The 19282-nt window shown below is 44.7% G+C and overlaps 1 protein-coding gene across 1 annotated transcript in view; it reads right to left on the bottom strand.

The window, feature by feature from the left end:
- Positions 1 to 117: 117 nt before the first annotated feature.
- The window catches only part of CA10 (carbonic anhydrase 10 (inactive)), a 25795-nt gene continuing 6630 nt past the window's right edge, over positions 118 to 19282 (bottom strand). The window contains exons 3-5 of the mRNA XM_019638459.1: positions 5638 to 5792; positions 3279 to 3453; positions 118 to 1418 (exon numbers count right to left, since the gene is read on the bottom strand). Coding sequence (XP_019494004.1) covers positions 1396 to 1418; positions 3279 to 3453; positions 5638 to 5792 — 353 coding nt within the window. The 3' untranslated portion in view covers positions 118 to 1395. The remainder of the gene's footprint in view (positions 1419 to 3278; positions 3454 to 5637; positions 5793 to 19282) is intronic.

Below are 19282 nucleotides of genomic sequence, written 5' to 3'. Positions count from 1 at the left end.
CAGGGCCTGTTTTGGTGGCTTGAGCTGCCCTGCTGGCCATAATGCATTTGCTCGTGGACGCAGCAGGACTCAGAGACTTCAGCGGGGAGTGTCCTCCTCAATAAACTCAGACATGGGTAACTTGTTAAACACATTTATTGATTTCTTGACAGTAACCAAACACAGTGAGTGACCATTATAAACAAGAAAAGAAAGGCATTCGTTTGTATTTTGTGAGATCCAGCTGCACCTGGAGAGAAAAGACACCCCTTTCCCAGGAATTTACAAGGCAAAGTGCATTCCTTCAAGGGAGCATCACAGGGGGTGGGAATTGGGAGAATGGCAGTTTTGAAACGCAATAAATCTGTCACCTGCTATCTCAGGCTGAAGCTCACCTCGTATGAATGATCGAGCCATGGAGTGGAATTAAAGTTATACTTGCTTAGCAAATGCATTCCTGATTGCCACAAACTCAGTAAAAACTGGCTGCAAATGAATAAAACATGTAGATGAAGGAACAAGTGAAATCAAAGAATGCAGTTGCATGGAGCCAGGGCTTAGCCTGTAAGGAAGGAAAACAGACCAAAGCCAGAAAAATAAAATGAACTCGTTAAACACATTTATTGAGCTGTTAACAATAACCAAACACAATGTATGACCTTTGGAAAACAAGAAACAGCAAATGGATCAGTTCTGATCTTGGCAAATCCTACTACAGATATGTGACAAAGGGGAAATAATTCAATTTCTTTATAGTCTGCGGTGATATATATATGTATATATACAATGTGTATCTCTTCAATTCTCTTCAATGTCTGTCTTTTTTTTTTAAATTATTGAGTAAACAGAAGAATCATAATCTAGAAATAAGTGTCCTTGGCCAACTTTGTCCTAGTTCACCTGTCACCGGCACCCTCAAAGGATCTAGGACACTATCTGAGATTACTTGGTGCAAAGAACCAAGTCCGCTTGATGCTGTCGGAGCTGTTTTTTCCTCCTCTCTCTCTTTTGGAAGAATTTTGTATGTACAAAGGCTGAAAAGTCTCATTGGGTAGATTTATTAGTTCAGGAAAAACAGTATCAAAATTGTAATCAGGTTAACTGGTTATTTTCTTCTAAGACCTCTTATGAACGAGCCTTTTGATTCTGAAACTTGACTTCCCATCTTGGAGACTGTGTGAGTGTATAAATATGTTTGCATATATGTGTGTGTGTGTGTGTGTGTGTGTGTGTGTGTAAGAGATGTGTTCCTCTGCCATGATTTTGCAGACACTTTTCATGAAGAAAGGGCCAATCCAAAGAGTGAATGAGGCTTGAGGGAGGGAAGGAGAGAGAAGAAAGAAGGGGACATCCTAGGTTACATCAATTCATTGTTGTAGCATTTCGCTGAGATGGGATTCTTCTTGGCTTACTTCCCTACTTGAGGAGCCATTCATTTACTGGAAAGAGAGAGAGAGAAACACACACACACACACACACACACACACACACACACACACACACACACACAAAATAAGGCATAACTGAATGAATTTGCACAGAGTTTGGGGCTCTTACTCCAAAGGGGAAGGGACAGTCCTTTAAATGACTGCTTACTTGTAAATACTTTAGCTGCCTCATTGTACTAGCTATACTTCAAATGTTCAATAGCTACATGTGGCTAGTAGCTACCATACTGGACAATGCAGATATAGAATATTTTTATTGTTGCAGAAAAGACCAGGGGTGAGTAAATGACAACCTACAGGCCAAACCCAGGAGACCTGTGGTCTGTTTTTGTAAATAGTTTTCTTAAAACCTAGCCACACCTATTCATTTCCATATCATCTATGGCCCCTTTCCCATGACAACATCAGCGTGGGGCAGAGACTGTGTGGCCCACAAAGCCTAAAACAGTTACCACCTGGCCCTTTACAGAAAAAGTTTGCCTAGGCTGTAAGCTCTGTACGATTGGGGTTGTATCTGTCTTCACCACACTGTATCCTCCTCTCCAAACTCAGTGCCTGGCACATAGTAGGTACACAGTAAATAGGTGAACAAAGAGAATGCTCAAGGAATGAGCTGAGTATTTATTTGTCTAGTAGTTCTGGCTGGAAGGGAACAGAACATTATGGTTTTGGCACTCTGCGTGTGTCTGAGAGGGGAAAAAAAAAAAGAAAGGACTGTGGGGGAAGGAGGACAGATGAAGTGGGGACCAAGGGGGAGTGGTGGTAGCTGTTTCTAAAAGCTGCCTGGTAACATCCACAGCCCCCATATTTGGGCAGCACATTATTGCTAAAAAAGAGCTTCCTCATCCAGGCTTTCTCATTCATTACTCACAATAAGTCTTGGAGGAGATGGTATAGCAGCGGTTCTCAACCTTCCTAATGCCGCGACCCCTTAATACAGTTCCTCATGTTGTGGTGACCCCCAGCCATAAAATTATTTTTGTTGCTACTCTATAACTGTAATTTTGCTACTGTTATGAATTATAATGTAAATATGTTTTTGTTTTCCGATGGTCTTAGGCGAACCCTGTGAAAGGGTCACTCGACCCCCAAAGGGGTTGCGACCCACAGGTTGAGAACCGCTGGTCTATAGGGACTGTCAAGAAAGAGCCAGGTCCAGAGGGATAAATGCCTTGGCTGGGTTTGCATGGTTTGTTAGTGACAGAACCAGGCCTGAAACTTGAGTGTCCTGACTCTGGGTCAAGGGCATCTCCATGACACTATTCTGCCTCCATCTTCCTTTCTATGGTGAGGGTTTAACACAGTGATCAATAGATACTTAGTGTATAGAAGGGAAGAGAGAGGGCTGGGTGTGGACCAGCGGGTTACAGGAGGCACAAGTCATCTTGACTGGCCCTTATAGTGGTCATAACTGTCACTTCTAGGGACATAGCACTAGAAAAGGATGCATTCACATACATTACCTCATTGGAGCCCAATGACCTGGCATCAGAGTATTTGCTTACCTTCTGGAAGGGAGGGTCTATTGTGCACATAACTAAAAACTCTAATGCTTCTAGATATCATGTTCTAACACATAATCTTGAAAAAAAAAATCAACCTCTCTGGGCTCCTCTGTAAAATGGCAATAAAAAGGCCGTTTTGCCTGAGCCAGCAGGGATTTAAAGTTTGATCTCTCCCTCTAACCTATAGGCTTTACCAACAGAAAAGCACCATGCACGTGGAGGGTTTGTCTTATTTGTCATTTATAATCAGGATTTCTATAATGGGAGATAACACCAGGCCTTTAAGAACAGGTCTAAGCAGGAGGGCTGAGCTCTGACCAGGGTCACCTGCAGCTCAGGTACCCACCTCTATACTGAAGCTTCTGGGCTCGGTTGTTTGGACAGTCCTTCCCCTGTAAACTGAAGTTGATGTTGGTGCGGATACAGCGGTTGTTGAGTGGCTGGACAGGCCTGAAGTTGTCACTCATGCTCAGAAAGATCTGAGATGGCTGATTCTGGCTGAGCAGGCGTAAGGAATGCATCTGAGGGGGAGAGAAACAGATGTGATATCCACCCATCCTCTTAGATGCAAGAGGCAAGAAGTCAGACTGTGTAGACTGTGGCCAAGCTAGGCTGTCTGGGAAAGGGCACATGAGCCCCTCAGAGACCCTTGTTCCATGGGTTCAGTTGTGCTGGAGGCCCACGGATGCCTCCATGCATGGAGCGAGCCTTACTTCTAGCTCGGTAGTTCATGGATGCCTCTGAACAAGTCAATTACTTTCTTGTATCCTCAAATATGCCATCTGTCAGAGGAGGAAATCCAGCTAGGTGTTCTCCAGGGCCTCTTTCTCTTACACCCCATCGTTCAATAATTCCCAGCAATTCAGGGAATTATTCCCCCATATGGGTATTATCTAAACTACAGTGATTGGCCTAGGGGTCAGGGCGAAACTAAGCTGGATTTGTGTGGTTCTTTTTCTGGGAAATCAGGACCAGCAGCTGCACTAACATGTTTGCAGCCATGTTGAATCCCAGAGCTGAGAAGCACAGGAGGAGTCTCTAGCAGGAGAGAAGAAGGAAACAAGTGCGCAGGAGAGGGCAGAGATGAAGGGCTCCTGGGGTTCTGATTCCAGCAAATTCCTGACATCAATTTCAGATCTTCAATTCCATAAGCAGAGCCAACATTTCATGAACAAATCCTTTTTCTAAGTTTTTAAGTGATCTGGAGGGGGCTGCTTGTCACCAAAGTCCTAATCAATATAGATATAATCAGGGACTTCAAATTGTTCACATTGTTGTTGGGTTATAAGTTGACCCTTGAAAATCTGTGAATAACTTTTGATTCCATCTTAAAACTTAGTTGTGTCTCGATATGCATGGGGGATTGGTTACATGACCCCCTGCAGAAACCCAAATCCATAGATGCTTAAGTATCCCATATAAAAATGGTGTGGAACAATGCATACGGTTGTCCCTCCACATCTGTGGACTCCCAATCACAGATGGAAAACAGTACAGGGATTTATTGAAAAAAATCTGCATAGAAGTGGACCCGTGCAGTTCAAGCCCGTGCTGTCGAGGGTCAACTGTACACATCCCGTAGACGAGAATGGGTTCTGCTTCCTTTGCTCATCTTTCCTCTGAGTTTTTACAATCTCACAATCACAGGATGTCAGAGCTGAAACAGGTACATGTAACATACCTCCTCATCAAAAAGGGCAGTATTTATTTCACAAGAGGGGGGTGAAATTCCCCATAGGAGCACATAATGAGCCACTAGCAAAGCTGGCCTCAGAGGCTAGATCTTCTGGTTCCCATCCAGCTCTGAGGAATCCTGGCCAGCTTTATTAGGAATCCTGTGAGATAGTTAAAAAATTCCTCATTCAAATATGTTTGTGAAATGCCACCTATCATATAGCTTCCCCTTGGAGACTGACATATGTATTATCATTTTAAATGCCTGAGAAGTCTCCCAACAGTGAAATCTAATTAACTTTTTTAACCCAGATTTGCAAACACATTTGACCATATCATCCATTTTGCTCATTTGCTTTTTGAATACTATCTCCACAGAACACTTTGGGAACAAACCCCGCTGTCCTTTCTCACACTCAGACAGGTCTGGTGCTTCTACAATTTGTTCATGCTAAGTCTTTTCAGATGCTGATTTTTGAAACATAGGTGTGATGAGTTGAATTGTGTACTACACAATTCATAAGTTAAAGTCCTAACCCCACAGTACCTCAGGCATGTGACCTTATTTGGAAATACGGTTATTATAGATGGAATTAGCTAACATGAAGTTATTGAGGTAGTCCCTAATCTGACCGATTGGGGTGGGCCCTAATCCAATATGACTGGTGTCCTTGTAAAAAGGGGGATTTGGACAAAGAGACACAGACAGAGGGAGGACACCATGTGCAGCTGGAGGCAGAGTGGGGATGATGCTTCTATAAGCCAAGGAACACCAGAGACTGTCAGAAACCAGGGGAGAGGCATGAGACAGATTCTTCCTCACTCCCCCAGAAGGAACCAACCCTGCTGACACCTTTACCTTTAACTTGGAGTCTCTAGAACTGTGCGACACCGCATTTTGTTATTCAAGCCATCAAGTTTGTGGTAATTTGTTAAAGGAGTCCTAGCAAACGAATACAATAGGCACTACACAAACCCAACCAGTCTTACATTACCTTCCCCATTCGCTAAAATGCCACAGGGAAGCTCACCTGCATCCTCGTTATGTAGACAGGTTTGTTCATTATTATCCAACTTGCTGTCTCGTAGCAGGGTGGGATAGTCATCGACCCATCGTAAGTAATGAAACTAGAGGTCTCTGGATATAGCTCCTCTATATTAAGTCCCTGTAGTAAATATGCATCATCTAAAGAAGGAAAGAAGAAAGACTTAAGAATTAGGTTTCTTGGGCCGGCCAAGTGGCGCGATGGTTAAGAACTGGCTTGGGACACCAGAGGGCCCCGGGTCGGATCCCACATATGAGGGCCAGTGACACTGCCCTCCACAGCTAAGATGCGGAACAACAGCTCAACCTGGAGCTGGGCTGCTGACAGTCGACTGCGACTGCATAGGCTGCAGCCCCTGTGGCAGTGGGTTGTCATGGGCTACCGTGTGTAGCCAGCAGCCAGCGTGAGCGGCCAGCAGCCGCAGTGAGCGGCCGTCCAGAAGCCGGCGACTGATCTGCCTCGCCTGGGAAGAGCGCAGTGATGGTGCCAACTTGGGCAAGTGAAACAACGTCCACAACTAGACTGAAGAACAAAATGACAGCAACTTGTCTGTTCCCCTTCCCCCATTCCCCAGTGCTGTTCCTATCCCCCCAATTCCCCAATAAAAATCTTAAAAAAAAAATTAGGTTTCTTGAGAGAGTGCTGGGATTGCTGATCCCCCCCCCCCCATTTCTGATTTCAAAAGACGGTATCCATCAGGATCAGCTGCAGGAACAACAGTCCCTCAAATCTCAATCACTTTAAACAATAAAGGTTTATATCTTGCTCACATACAGGTCCATTCTAGGATGGTCCATTCTTCCATGTCACTGTTGCCTGCACTCTGGGACCCAGATTCTTACTGTGGCTGCTTTCTGGACACTTGTAAGTTGCAATGATAGGAGGAGGAGAAACACGGTCACACATATGTTGGCTCTTAAATCTCCTATCCCAGAAGTGGCACATGTCACTTCTGCACACATTTTGGTAGCCAAAGAAGTCCCACGTCCAAGGTTGACATTAGAAATGAGAGGAAGCACATTCTTCCTGCAGGATGGGGCATTGACTATTGGTGAACAGAAATATGGTCTACCACAAGGACACAGGAAGAATCAAGTACTTGGTTATGGTCCCTGAGACCTGAACCCAGAGCATTAAAGTCATAATGAAATGCCCACTCAAAGGCTTCAGGACCTGTGGAAACATTGCCTCAGCACCATTCTTAGCATTGCTTAATTGAAAAAAAAATTGGGAAACTAGTATTAGAAAGAAAAGTAAATCAGACCAAATCCTACCATGAGATTCAACAGTTAAGTTCCACAACTGATTTCGTTTTTGTGGATCTCCTTTCCGTCAGGCCCAAGTGGATAGCCTTTTCTCTTATACCTATGTGAGGTAATCACACTCATATATCTTTTATTATTAAATTTACTTTTTCAATTATAAAAGTGACATAAGTACACATCAGACTCTATAGAAAAAAGAAAATAATAACCCAGGTCATCTAAAACAATTGCCATTAATATTTTTCCTTCTGAATTTTTTTTTCATTTAATGCATTGGTTGTATTTTTATGAAACTGTAATGTACCGGAGTTTTCAAATCGCAATAAATTGCAATCACCCTCTCTCACTCCACTCTTCTCCCTTCAATCCTTTTTTGCACACTTTAGCTCTCTTCTCCTGGCTGCTAAAGCACCATATTTTCCTGGCCATTATTCTTGGGCTCCGTTGCTGGCTCCTGATTTTCTACCTGCTTCTCTCAGTGCTGGCACTTCCTGAGGATCAGTCCAAGGCTCTTTTTTCATCCCTCACTCTATACTCTCATCGTAGGGTAGCGCATCTGCTTTCATGGCTTCCATTGCCATTTCTGCCCAAGTGATTCCAGATCTATACCTCCAGAGGTCTTGCACCCCCCAGTTTGCCATGAGCATCCACCACTGTGGCCCATCCAGGAGGCCTGGAGAACACCTGGCAAGGACCCAAAGCCTGGCTCGCTGAGGGATGAGACGGGCTCCTCCAGTCTTCCTGGACGTATGTATGTTTCTCTAATCCACGTGTTCAACTCCCAGTGGGAAAGAACTAACTCTTCAGTGGTTGATATAATCTTTCAGGTTTAGAACTGTGCACATGTAATGGTAAAAGAAGACTTCTACATATAGCTGGAAACTCATACTGACCTAGTGAGATTGTTTAGGCAGATAATAATACCCTCACAGACAAGACGCTGAAGATCAGAGAGGTAGCATAACCTGCCCGAGATCACAGAGCTAGCTTGTGACTGCAGAATGGGAACTGAAACCCAGTTCTCCTGACCTCCAGAGCATGGTCATTCAACAAATGTCCACTAAGTACCTCTTTGTGCTGGGCACAAGGTTAGGCTCAGGGGACAGAGCAACGAATAAGGTGGCTGCAGTGCCTGCCCTCATTCTAGTTGAAGAGACAGGCAACAAATGGCAAAGTAAATATATGTGGACTCTAATATCAGGTGGTGATAAAGGCACCTCGGCCTGGCCTGTACCTACCTACCTACTGATCCTGAGCATTAAGGCTACTAATCCATTCTCCCATCTCTTCCTTTCCCATCTCTCCCTCCAGAAATTCCTCACTCAAATTTCTCTGATAAGAAAGAGCCACCTTTGCCAAGGGAGCCTGAACTTCAGTGTTCCTTCACTTGTCAATTAAGAAGAAATCAACTGAGCCAGTGGTTTAGAATGATGGTAACAGAAGCACCATTTGCCTGCTCCATCCCAAACAGCACCTCTTGGACTCTGACTATTCTGATGAGGTAATGGCATCTCTCCACGGTTCTGTCCATATGGTGCCCATGAGAGAGAGAGATTGGCTAAATCGGGTTTAGAGACCAACCTTAGGACAAAGGACTTTCATTCACTTCCCATTTAAATGTTTCTGCCTTTCCATCACAACACCAGGGAATCAGGACAAGCCCAAGCGAGACACCATGATTGGAACATGGCTGAGATGGGTCTGCACTCTGGACCGTGTGGTTAGATGCTTTCATGACCAAGGCATGATGCCCAGAGGACACACTGATGTGATGGCTCTCAGGATTTAGATCAGGTACCTACACAATGAGCTTATGTTGAGTATCCACCATTTGGCTTAGTTTCTTAAGCCCCTAGTAGGTGTCAGGCACGAAGCTAGGTATGGGCGAGCAGGACGTAATTAAGTGGAAGCAGCAAAGAGCAGCAGAGACAGTGATATATATCTACACTGGGTACATGAGAGGTTGTCAGTTCTGCCAAGGGGCAGGACTCGGGAGACAATTAACTGAGGAGCTGACCTGAACCGCATCTTGAATGACAGGAGGTAATCAGTATGGGGCTGGCAGCGGGGGTGGCCCTCAAGGGCACTGTAGACAGTCATGCTAGAGAAAGAGCTAAGTCCAGCTAAGAGCTATGTACAGAGCGGTGCCTGCCCAGGGACAGCTGGAGTGTGGGCAAGATGCAGGGGAAGGCTGCTGCGAGAAATGAGGCTGGAGGGTGAACACAGGCCATACCTGGAAGGCCCTTCTCTGTGCTGTGGGGAGTTCAGGCCTCATCCCGTAGGCAATGTGGAGCCACTGAAGGGTTTTAAGCAAGGAAGCAGTGTGATCAGGTTTGTACTTAACCATGCAACTCTTGATGGTGCTTTGGCCTGAAGATTAGCATATTGAATGAGGGAAGAAGCATTCGGCACATCTTTATGAAAGGTCAATGTGATTTGTTTAACCAAGCTTGCACGCGGAGCACACTGGGTACTCTAGCATGCTGCCATTATTGTATTTTATTTTATTCAGGGCTGTGGAAGGGAGGGAAGGAAGGAGGCAGTAGAGTGAGGGGCATTCCAGGCATGACTGGAGGAAAGAAAAAGAACATTTATGTGTCTTTGAAACTATAACCAGTTTCTGTGTTGCATCCACACTTGAGAAAAAATTGTGTGTGTGTGTGTGTGTGTGTGTGTATGTGTTTGGGGGTGTGTGTGTGTGTGTGGGGATCGGCAGACTAGGAGCAAGAGACAAAAGGCCATTCTGATATGAACAGAATGGATACTCCACACATCAGGGTAACAACATGTTTACAAAACACTATTGTGCTGACTCCGCCCACTGCAGTCCCGCCAGGAGTTCCTCTTCAGCCACATCTCCTGTGAGATGCAACAGCCCTCAGAGAAGGCAGGTAGCTTCCGCCCTCCCACGGTCCTCATTCACTAACATTGTTATTTCCATGAATCTCGCTAATACTCATACTTCACCCTCTGCCCTTTTTATTTCCTCACACTACAGAGCTTGGAAAGACCCAGTGTGAAGGGTACGAGCTTTGGCCTCAGACGTGAATGTGAGGGCTGATTTTGCTGCTCACCATCGGGTGACCTTGGACATACAGGTAACCAGCTGAGCCTCAATTTCCACGTTTGTAGTATGCAGATAGGAGTAGGTGTGGACTGAATGTGTGTGTGTCCCTCCCCGCCCCCCATTCATATGTTGATATCCTAACCCTCAATATGATGACTTTAGGAGGTGGGGCCTTTGAGAGGTGATTAGGTCTTGAGAGTGGAGCCCCCATGAATGGGAGTAGGGTCTCCAGGAGCTGTCTCACCTTCTTTCTGCCATGTGAGAACACAGCAAGGATTCTGCAACCCAGAAGAGGGTTCTCACCAGAGCTCAACCATGCTGACAACCTGATCTTGGACTTTCAGCCTCCAGAACTGTAAGAAGTAAATTTCTGTTGTTTATATGGTACTTCGTTATAGCGCCCTGAAATGACTAAGACGGAGTTGTCTGAGGAACAAATGAGATCATGATTTTCAATTCCCTGGCACAAGGCCTGGCCTGTGGTAAGTACTCAGTGATGCTGAGTAGCACTGATGTCGCGCCATCCTTCCTGGGGTGTCCTTATCCAGTTTCTCCAGGATAACTGCTGCTTAAGCTCCCTGAGGCCTTCTGGCTCTCCGGAGCTGGTTTGCTGCCTTCCTTTTTTACTCTGTTTACTGAATTAGCTTGCCAATAATTACTTATTTTAAAAAAATGTCCCCACTAAACTGTGAGCCTTTGGGAAAAGGGTTTCCATCTTTTATCTCTGAATTCCCAAGCCCAGGCATGGGGTCCACGACTACGTAGTGGATGCTCAATAGACACTGGTTGAAAGAATGAATGAAAGGGTTTCTGCCCAGCAGCTCCACCTGCTGGTGGTGCTGGGCATAAGCTAAGGGAGGAAGAGGCAACATCATCGGTCAGATGATGGGGAACATTCTCTGAGGCTCTGGTCTGTACCATTAACTTAAATGCATGCTGCCCACCATCACCGCATATAAATCCCATCCCAAGATATCAGAGTGACACTAAGAGTATTGCCTGTCTCCATGTGGCATTACTGTGTTTCTACACCAAACACGCCTGAACCCTCATATTTATATTGCCGTAATTGGTGTGCATTTAACCTGTCACTTATGTCCTCATGACTCACCACACTGCCTCAAAGCCTGCCACTAACTCAGTGTTTTAACTTTTAGGGATTGGAATTTGCGAACCACACCTTTTTGCATCTTCTTCTCTCCCCATGGAGACCAGCTTGTATTTGGCAAGACAGAAGCAGTGGAACCCAAGGAAAGAATATGGGCAAATCCAGCAGTTTTCAGCCCTAGTGTCAAGGAACACTGGGTGTCTTCCACGGCTGATCAGGCCAGGAACTAATTATTACCCACAGACTATCTCTTCCATGTGGCAGCCAGCAGAAAAAATCGGATTGGCACTGTAGACCAAAAGGAGCGCACGAACTAGTGCACTGGCAAGTGGGTTCTGCTTTCCAAACTCTCAAGGCTCTGTTCATTAGTAAGAGTGGCAAAGATCCAGAGGAGGTCAGGGCTGTTTATGAGCAGAGATACAAACATGGGGTGAAGCTCCGAGGCCAGCCGGGTGACCATGCATGACTCTGCTTGCTTCTTTAAGGAGGTCCTGAGAAGTGGTGGCAGAAGTTTAAATACATTTTCATGGATAGTTTCAGAGAGATTTTTTTCTATCTATCTATCCATCATCTATCTATCTATCTATCTATCTATCTATCTATCTATCTATCTATCTATCATCTATCTATCTCTATCATCAGTCTATCACCATCATCATCATCTATCTATCTTAGGAAAACATAGCTTATAGAGGACTTCAAGCAGGAGTCTTAATTCAAGTTTAAGTTCTAATTGTGGCTTTGCTAGTAATGTACTCTTCTTTCATGGCTAAGTCATGTAACCTCTTACTTGGGGGCACCAGGCTATTCTGGGTATAGCTGAAGTCACCTTGAGGTAAAAAAACCCTGAATCTATAAACCCTCAAATGCCCTTCAATACAAACAAGTTTACATAGACATGTTTATCTTAAGTGGGTCAAATTTTTTGTATGACAGCATTGTAATGTTTTATATGCTGTCTACATCTTTATAGCACAGAAAAACCCCTTGGATAATCTATCAGGATAGAATATTTATGCATCATTTATAGCCTAATTTTATTCTTTCAAATGACGGTAGCAGTTGATAGCTGTGCTCTTGACTTTATGGCATGCTCTTGCTGTCTATCATTTATGTTATAGTCATAGACACAATTCCCAAGCTGACTTAAAATTGTTCTTTTTCTTTTTTAAGAGGAACACTGTCATGAAATACCTAGAACCGCACAATGGGGGGATCTTCCCTTAATCAGAGCTTCAATGACAGCCTCTGTTCAATGCATTGCGTTTACTTATGTGGACCTCTGATGAGAGGTAACTCCACCTGGCTCCCTGTTTATGCTGTTCTCATTCAAAGAGAACAATGCCCAATGCCAATGAGAAAAAAAGGCTTGGCAGTTCCAGAGGTCAATACCGGACTTACTTCTGATCAATATGGAACTACTTGGCAATTTTCTCACATAGAATGACATTTCCCCTTGTAATCTGGGGCACATTCGACTGAAATGAAAAAAGTCAATTACTGTAGCATAAAGTAATATGATTTTTTGTTGTTGTTTTACACAAACAATAAATGAAAAAAAAGCCTCTGAGAACTGGATTCAGGGAGGTAAGCTGCTCCTTTTCTGTTCCCTAGTGACTTCGGTTACTACTTAGACTGCCATGTGGGAAGGGGTGTGCTGCATTTCGCATTCTGTGAAAACATTTCCAAAGCCATTCCTTTGAAACGAAAGTACAAGTTCAATTAAGCATAGAGAAAAGCCCCAGGAGCAATAGGCCTCAAATCCCCAGTGATATTTCATCACATTTAACACTGCGTCCCTCTGAGAAGCGGGTGCCCAGAATACTTCCTGAGGAACTGAGAAATATAAGGCAGTTCCAAGTTGGTCTGCCCTTACCTACACATCCATCCTTTAGCCTGGGTGGGGGTGGGGGGTACAACAGGCAAGGCTAAAAAAGATGTTTTAAAAGGGGCGCATACCGTGTGTTAAAACACCATGCTTACAATCTCTCCTCCAAAAGCCTTCGGGCAAGAGCCAGACCCTTTGAAATTCGGAATCTGTCATCTTTTGGATTCTTATTGGACTGAAGTTCACCATTGTATTGACCATCTATGAAATGAACGGAGTATGGGAAACAAAGAGAAGCTACCAAAATGATACACTGTCCTAGGGCACTGGAATTAAGAGTTCTTTTATATGTAGTACCCTATTAAACTATCATAAAATTAAAAAAAAACACACCTAGCTCAATGAAGTCACGTGGATACTAAAATGATAAGAATATTACCTTTCATATAATCAGGGCTCTGTGCCTGCAAATTAATTAACATAAGGAAAAATGTAGGGATATTGGTAGTATTCCAAAAACATGACATTACAAAAAATTAAAATAATTCGAATAAAGGACCAATATCTCCCCCAGGAAAAGCTATTCAGAAAAATCCATTTTTTTCAATATCATGATTTTGATTTTGACCCTCAACCTCAATCTGTTGAAGGGGCATTTAACTTTAATAAAATGGGTTTTCCGTAGAAGACTTTGTAAATTCCACCTGAAATTAATTCAGGCTGGTCTTTTCCATGGCCAATCCAGGTGAGTGAGGGTGTTCTATAAAATCTGCTCAGGCATCTGAAACCTACACTCCCAAAGAAAGTGGTGGAACTTCACTAGGCCATCAGCACCCGTGGCATGGGTTCACACGTGGGAACTGTGCTTCATTCAAAGTAAGCCCATGGTTGTCTGGGAGCCCTGTGCTGGATTTATCTTGATCATATTTTTTATTTGGCATCACAGTGTGACCTACCTCCCACCCTTCAGGACCCCGGAGTTTCGGACAATTTAGGAACACACAAAATTATCCACCTCGTTTATACCAGTCATTGTCTGGGCAATTGCCTCATTACCTTGATTAGTCCTCATCCCAACCCTCTCAACGTGCCAGTATTAATAGCCCCACTTTATTGTTTTTATTTTTTGCAAGGGAGGATAGTTTTATTAAAGCAAGAGAAAGGCTGTAGCTCCCTAGCAGGAGAGGGTAGCCGAAGCTGGGTTGCCCCAATATCCTTGCTTTATTGATGAGGGAGGGCATCGTTATCACAGAGATGTTAAGAAACTTGCCTGAAGCCATGCAGCAAAGGCAGGGGTAGCCAGGAGGCTGAGTCTGCTCAGTTCCATCTCTCTTCACTAAACACACTGTTTCCCATACTATGGTGGGTTTCACCAGCTTGATATCTGGCTTCATAAATTCCCAGTCTCTTGGCAAGATTCTCCTTCTTTCTTCCTTTTATGGATTCCCTGGCATCGATTTTCTTAACGGGCGCAATAGACTGATTTTGCCCAATTCCTTTTTTCCTCCCCTCATCTTCTAATCTATGATCAAACCAAACAAATGGACTGTGTCCCAGTTAGCTGCCATTTGGTGGTGATGCTCCCATGCTAGCTTTTGCCTCCTCACACCTCCTCAGCCAGTGGATGAGGCAGACACACAAGAGCCTCTTCCAGGGTGGGTTTTAAAAGATATCTTTAGCAATGATTTGCAATCCTAAGTCATGAGGATTTGAGCTGCTCTTTCGAAAGTGAGGACATGTCCGCCTCTCTTCTCTATTTATTCTCGCTCCCATGATTCCCCTCAAGTTTAAATACCATCTGGATCCCAGTGATTTCCACATTTATATCTTCAATTCTCTCTCCTGAAATCCAGACTCATATATCCAACTGCTTACTCCACACCTTTTCTTGGATGCCCGATAGACATCTCAAGCTTTCTGGAAACTTCTAATTCCCTTCTCACCCACAAATACACTGCAACCACAGTCTTCCCATTTCAGTTGGTGGAAATGCCCTCCTTCCAGGGGCTCAGGCTTCAAACCTTACAGGCATCCTGGACTCCTCCCACTCATATCACACCTCTGATCTATAAAGAAATCTCTCGGCTCTTCCTTCAAAATATACCAAATCACTTCTCTCCACGCCCCACATTAGCCTGGTCATGACCAACACTGTCTCATCATTTGGATTGCTGCCATCATCTACAGACTTTTATCCTTGCCCCCCTCTCATCTATTCCTTACCAAACAAACAGAGATCCTTTTGTCAGTGGATCATGTCACCCTCTGCTTAACGTCTTAGACTGATGCTCATGACAGTGGCCTTCGAGGGAAGGCCTGATGGGAAAGGCTGACCCCATGACTTCTCTGGCTACTCTGTATACCACTAACGCCAGTCCCACTATGTCCCTCTGGGTGACACGGATTTCCATGGGTGGTCCCACGCCAGGGGCCAGATAGGAGTTGCAGAGAGTGTAGGAGGGTATGAGCCTGAACACTTTCCAAGTGCTCTCAAGTTCTGTGGTTAGTTTATGTCCTTTCCGAGTGCAAACCAATGCAAAAAGCAAAAAGATAGCTCTTCAAACTGCACCAAAGCTGGGGTTAAGAGGGAGACATGCCAACAAATTTCATGAAAAATAAAAGCCTTGTGGAGCCACGCTGCCTTCGCTGGCCTGCAGCCCTATAGCTGGGTGTAGAGCCGCCACAACCAATCCACAGATGCAGTAAGACATCAGTGCTGAACACTGAATGCTTGCTTGTTATGCAGAAGTTGCTGACTTAATAACCACTTCCTAGATGTGTGTCCTTGTCAATCGACTTCACTTCTTGGAGCCTAGATTTCCTCATCTGCAAATTGGGATAGCAATCGTGCGTATTTTGAAGGTAGGTGCTTTGTATGCACTGGGAAAGGTGCTGCATGTAAAGCTCTTGGCAGAGCCTGGAGTGCAGAAAGTGCTCAGTTAGTGTCACTCCTGTATTCCTGATGCTCAGCATGTTACAGCGTGGGTCACATCTGAGCGACAGGGCAAAGTGGAGCTACTGTGGGCTGTAATCCTGTGCTGCAGCAGCAGAATGGGCTTGTTGGGGGATGGGGAAGGGGTTGAGTTCAGGTGTCCCTGGGGAGTGTGGTTGGGTGGCAGTGGGGGGGACATAGATTTATTTGTATCTTAGAAGTATGGAAGCAAGGTACTCTGGTAGGCACCCCTGAGCAGGTGGTGTTGTCCTCCTCTTCACTGGAATTCATGGGCTGATGCCAGCATCACCTGCTGCCTCCTGCAGAGACTCTGGAGGAACTTCCAGTTTGTATTTCCCACCTACTGGCTGTGTCCTAGTGAGTGACATCTGTTTCAGAAACCACCCCCTGCTTGCTGCCTGGCCAACCTTCCAAGGCTGGCTGCCTCAGGGAGTTTAGCTGGAGGGAAGAGTGATGGCACTTTCCTGCTGAGCAAATCAATCTGTTCAGCCACAGTGTTCTGGGTATAGTGGTGTCTAGGCCATTCCCACATGTAGGGGCCATCATTATCCCTGCGGTGTCACTCCTTCAGGTACGTGATAAATGTGCAACCGGGAACACCTCCATTATTCCCCAATGAGCGTAAGAGCACAAAATACCTGTGATTAGGGGGCCTAAAGCAGTTACCTCTCCTCCTGAGAGTCCCTTTATCTTCCTTTAGTTTTCCTTTATTTTCCCATGGCCCAGATGGATAAATTATGACGGGCAGAGGAGGAGGGGCCCCTGTTCTCTTCTATTTGCATTTCTAGAAGGGTGTCTCAAGTGGTGCTGAGGGCATTTCTTTAAATACATCTTCTGCATACACTCCTCAGCATGGCATCAAGACCCTTCAAGATCTGGCTCCAGACCATTTTTCCTGCCACTCTTGCTGCCCCATCACTGCTCCCACAGGGGGCCATTCATTCCTCCATTAATTCAGGCCATCACCAGTGTTTATTGGGTATACTGTTTGATGAAAAGCTGATGAAGATCGAGTTCCTCCGTTTGAACTCTTTCTGGTCCTTTTAATGCTCTCTTTTGCTTTTGGATCCTTAGAATGTCCTCCCTCCCTCCTTCTCTCTGTCTTTCTCCCTCCCACCCTCCCTCTCTCCATTCCTCCTTCCCTCTTTCCCTTCCTCTTTTCTTTCTTCCCCCAGTAAGTAATTATTCATCTATCCAGTCCTTATTTGAAGGGCACCTGCTTTGTGCAACCTTGCCATGTAATTCTAAGCAGATTTTCAATGATCCGAAAGAATTATCTTTGTATTTTTAACATTGAACTTGTTACACAAATCCTTATAATACACTATGATATGTCTGTCTCTCTGACTGGAGAATGTGGGCCTCGTGGACAGGAAACATGCTCTGTTGATCTCTCTATATCCTGGCACTCAGGAGCCATTCAATAAATATTTGCGGGGTGAGTGAACAAATGAAGGAAGGTCTTAGGTTTTAACATCGATACCCACTTTAGCTATTGCCAAAGGGTGTCCTTCTCAGCTCCCACAGGCCTGATGGGGGTGGCCGTCAGCAGGGACACCTCATTTGAAATAGATGACGTTGAAGTTTCCCTTAGCTATGAAACAGACATCCATCATTGGTCCCAACAAGATCTGTCACCCTGGCTCTCCAGCCTCTATTTGCACCAGAATCAATACCTGTTCCTGAGGACACCTTTCCATAGCAAAGACCCATGTGGATGCTTTCTTCTTCAGCAGCAGTCACACCACTTAATACTAATCAGACCAGTGCTGGGGGTGGGGCAGGAGGGAAAGTCCCACTAACGATTGACTGCAGCTGGCAATCTGTTAGATTGTGTGTTGGGACTTAATGTGTGATTTCACGGCTTTTCATGGTCTCTAAACATTCAAGATTATTTGAAAACAGTTTATTTAATTTTCATGCTTTTTAAATCAAAAACGTTAAAAGACTAATAATCTTTTATGGGCAGCTATCAAATGTGCCATTTGCACATATGGCAGAAATGTCTTCCTTAGCTGAGCAATCTAAGTGTGCATTTAGAGAGGACTCCATAGGGGTACCGATAAGGAAGAGTGGGATAGCTCTGGAGACAACTCAGTTCATTCTTCTAGGTGATGTCCTTTTAGGTGGAGTGCGATTCTCCAGGTTCATTCATCACTCCCATTGCCCGCCCCACCCCAATCTCTTCATATGGAAGTGCCTTGGCAGTGAGAACCTGTGGGGAGGGCTGGTGTCTGGCCCATCTTTTTATTCCGGGACCCTTGCCTGGTGTCTGTCATGGGGCAGGTGTGTAGGAAATGTTTGCTGAAGGAATGAATAAATGACCGAGGAAAGGGTTCTCCATATGCTCCATCCAGCAGTCCAAGCTGAGACCTGTAAGCATTCGCTCTGTCTTTCCCACATCACCGTGGGAAGCAGAGGCAGCAGGCATAACTGAGCTTCTCACTTGGTGGAGGACACTCCAAGGGGATGTGCGGTGTTAGAATGCTTGCATGCTGCTTTTAACTTTTGCGATTCAGAATCCTAGCTCTTGAGGGACCTTTGAAACCTGAAGTTCAGCTTCTTCACTTTATAGATGAGGAAACAGAGTCAAAATGAGAAAGCTCCTTGCTTAAGGACAAATCTGGGACTTGAATCCCACTTTCCTGCTCACTTCTAATTAGATAATATATATATTTTTTGTACTGACTTCTTTTATTTCATTGTGTGTGCTATTTTGCATAACTTTCCCCAAATCCTGCAACTTCTGGGACTGCTGTGAATGACAGTAGCACCATTTCCCTCTTCTCCCTTTGATTTTGCACTGTTCTCTCTTTTCTGCTTAAGGATTCTAGGGATAAAACACTCTGGAAACCCCAGGAAGCTGGACAGAGTCCTCTAGATCGGTGAGTCATACATAAGATGAAGAAAGATGCCACCAACTGAATAGGAGAAGGTATTTGCAAACAATGCCTCTAATAAGGGGCTAATATCCGAAATATATAAGGAACTCATACAACTCAACAACAAAAAGACAAACAATCCAATTAAAAAATGGGCATAAAACATGAAGAGAAACTTCTCCCAACAAGATACAAACAGCCCACAGATATATGAAAAAATGTTCAATTTCACTAACTACTAGGGAAATGCAAATCAAAACCACAATGAGATCTCACCTCTCACCTGTCAGAATGACTATCATCAACAAGTGTTGGAGAGGCTGTGGAGAAAAAGGAACCCTCATACACTGTTGGTGGGAATGTAAATTGGTACAGCCACTATGGAAAACAGTATGGAGGTTCCTCAAAAAATTAAGAACAGGGCCGGCCGAGTGGCGCGATGGTTAAGAACTGCCTTGGGACACCAGAGGGCCCCGGTTCGGATCCCACATATGAGGGCCAGTGACACTGCCCTCCACAGCTAAGAT

The sequence above is a fragment of the Hipposideros armiger genome, unplaced genomic scaffold (genome assembly GCF_001890085.2).
Source record: "Hipposideros armiger isolate ML-2016 unplaced genomic scaffold, ASM189008v1 scaffold_40, whole genome shotgun sequence".
NCBI classification, from domain to species: domain Eukaryota; kingdom Metazoa; phylum Chordata; class Mammalia; order Chiroptera; family Hipposideridae; genus Hipposideros; species Hipposideros armiger.
Note: the sequence above shows the minus strand (reverse complement) of the source record. Positions and strands in the feature narration are given on the sequence as shown.